At 40.4% G+C, this 933-nt stretch overlaps 1 protein-coding gene across 2 annotated transcripts in view; it reads left to right on the top strand.

The window, feature by feature from the left end:
* The window catches only part of USO1 (USO1 vesicle transport factor), a 92,368-nt gene that overhangs the window by 89,455 nt on the left and 1,980 nt on the right, over nucleotides 1–933 (top strand). For both annotated transcript variants that reach the window (XM_007455430.1, XM_007455431.1), the window contains one exon: nucleotides 156–263. In XM_007455430.1, the coding sequence (XP_007455492.1) occupies nucleotides 156–263 (108 nt within the window). The remainder of the gene's footprint in view (nucleotides 1–155; nucleotides 264–933) is intronic.

The following is a 933-nucleotide window of genomic DNA, read 5'->3' as shown; positions in this document are numbered from 1 at the left end:
GGGAAAGCACTTTATTGTGGGTAAATACATAAAGAATTAGACTTTCTGTTATTGGAGAGAAAATTTCAAAATAGCTAGAAAATTAAATCATCTTTGGAATTTCGTTTTGATTGTAACTGTAAAGAAACATTTGTTTTTCCAATTTCTACTTTCAGGCAAAATCAGTTCCTATACCAGGAGAGAGTGAAACTGTAATAGCTACAAAAACTGCTGATATAGAAGGAAGACTGTCAGCATTATTACAAGAAACTAAAGAGTTAAAGGTTGGTTTTGGTGAAACTTTTACTCATTGCATATTATATGAAAGGAACTCCAGGAAATTTGATTTTATTTCACTTAATTTCTCAGATCCTTAGATTTATGAAGAAAGTTAATGGAGTGTAATTTTATCTCACAATACGTCCATTCCTATTTGGATGACTAAAGGTGGCACAAGTGAAGGGTTTTTGTTTTGTTTTGTTTGTTTGGGCTGTGTTGGGTCTTCATTGCTGTGCGCGGGCTTTCTCTAGTTGAAGCGAGCAGGGGCTACTCCTCGTTGCAGTGTACAGGCTTCTCATTGCAGTGGCTTCTCTTGTTGCAGAGCATGGGCTCTAGGCACGTGGGCTTCAGTAGTTGCAGCACATGGGCTCAGTAGTTGTGGCTCGCAGGCTATAGAGCTCAGGCTCAGTAGTTGTGGCACACCGGCTTAGTTGCTCCGCAGCATATGGGATCTTCTCAGACCAGGGATCAAACCCGTGTCCCCTGCATTGGCAAGCAGAGTCTTAACCACTGTGCCACCAGGGAAGTCCCACAAATGAAGATTTTTAAATGCCATTTCATACAGTGGTATTAAATATATAAAATAAGAATGTATATGAATGTACTTTGAAAGTAAAAACATAGATTTTAGGGCTTCCCTGGTGGCGCAGTGGTTGGGAGTCCGCCTGCCGATGC

Source organism: Lipotes vexillifer, unplaced genomic scaffold, assembly GCF_000442215.2.
Source record: "Lipotes vexillifer unplaced genomic scaffold, Lipotes_vexillifer_v1.1 scaffold749, whole genome shotgun sequence".
NCBI lineage: Eukaryota > Metazoa > Chordata > Mammalia > Artiodactyla > Lipotidae > Lipotes > Lipotes vexillifer.
The sequence above is the reverse complement of the archived record's forward strand: the minus strand, read 5'-3'. Positions and strand labels throughout refer to the sequence as shown.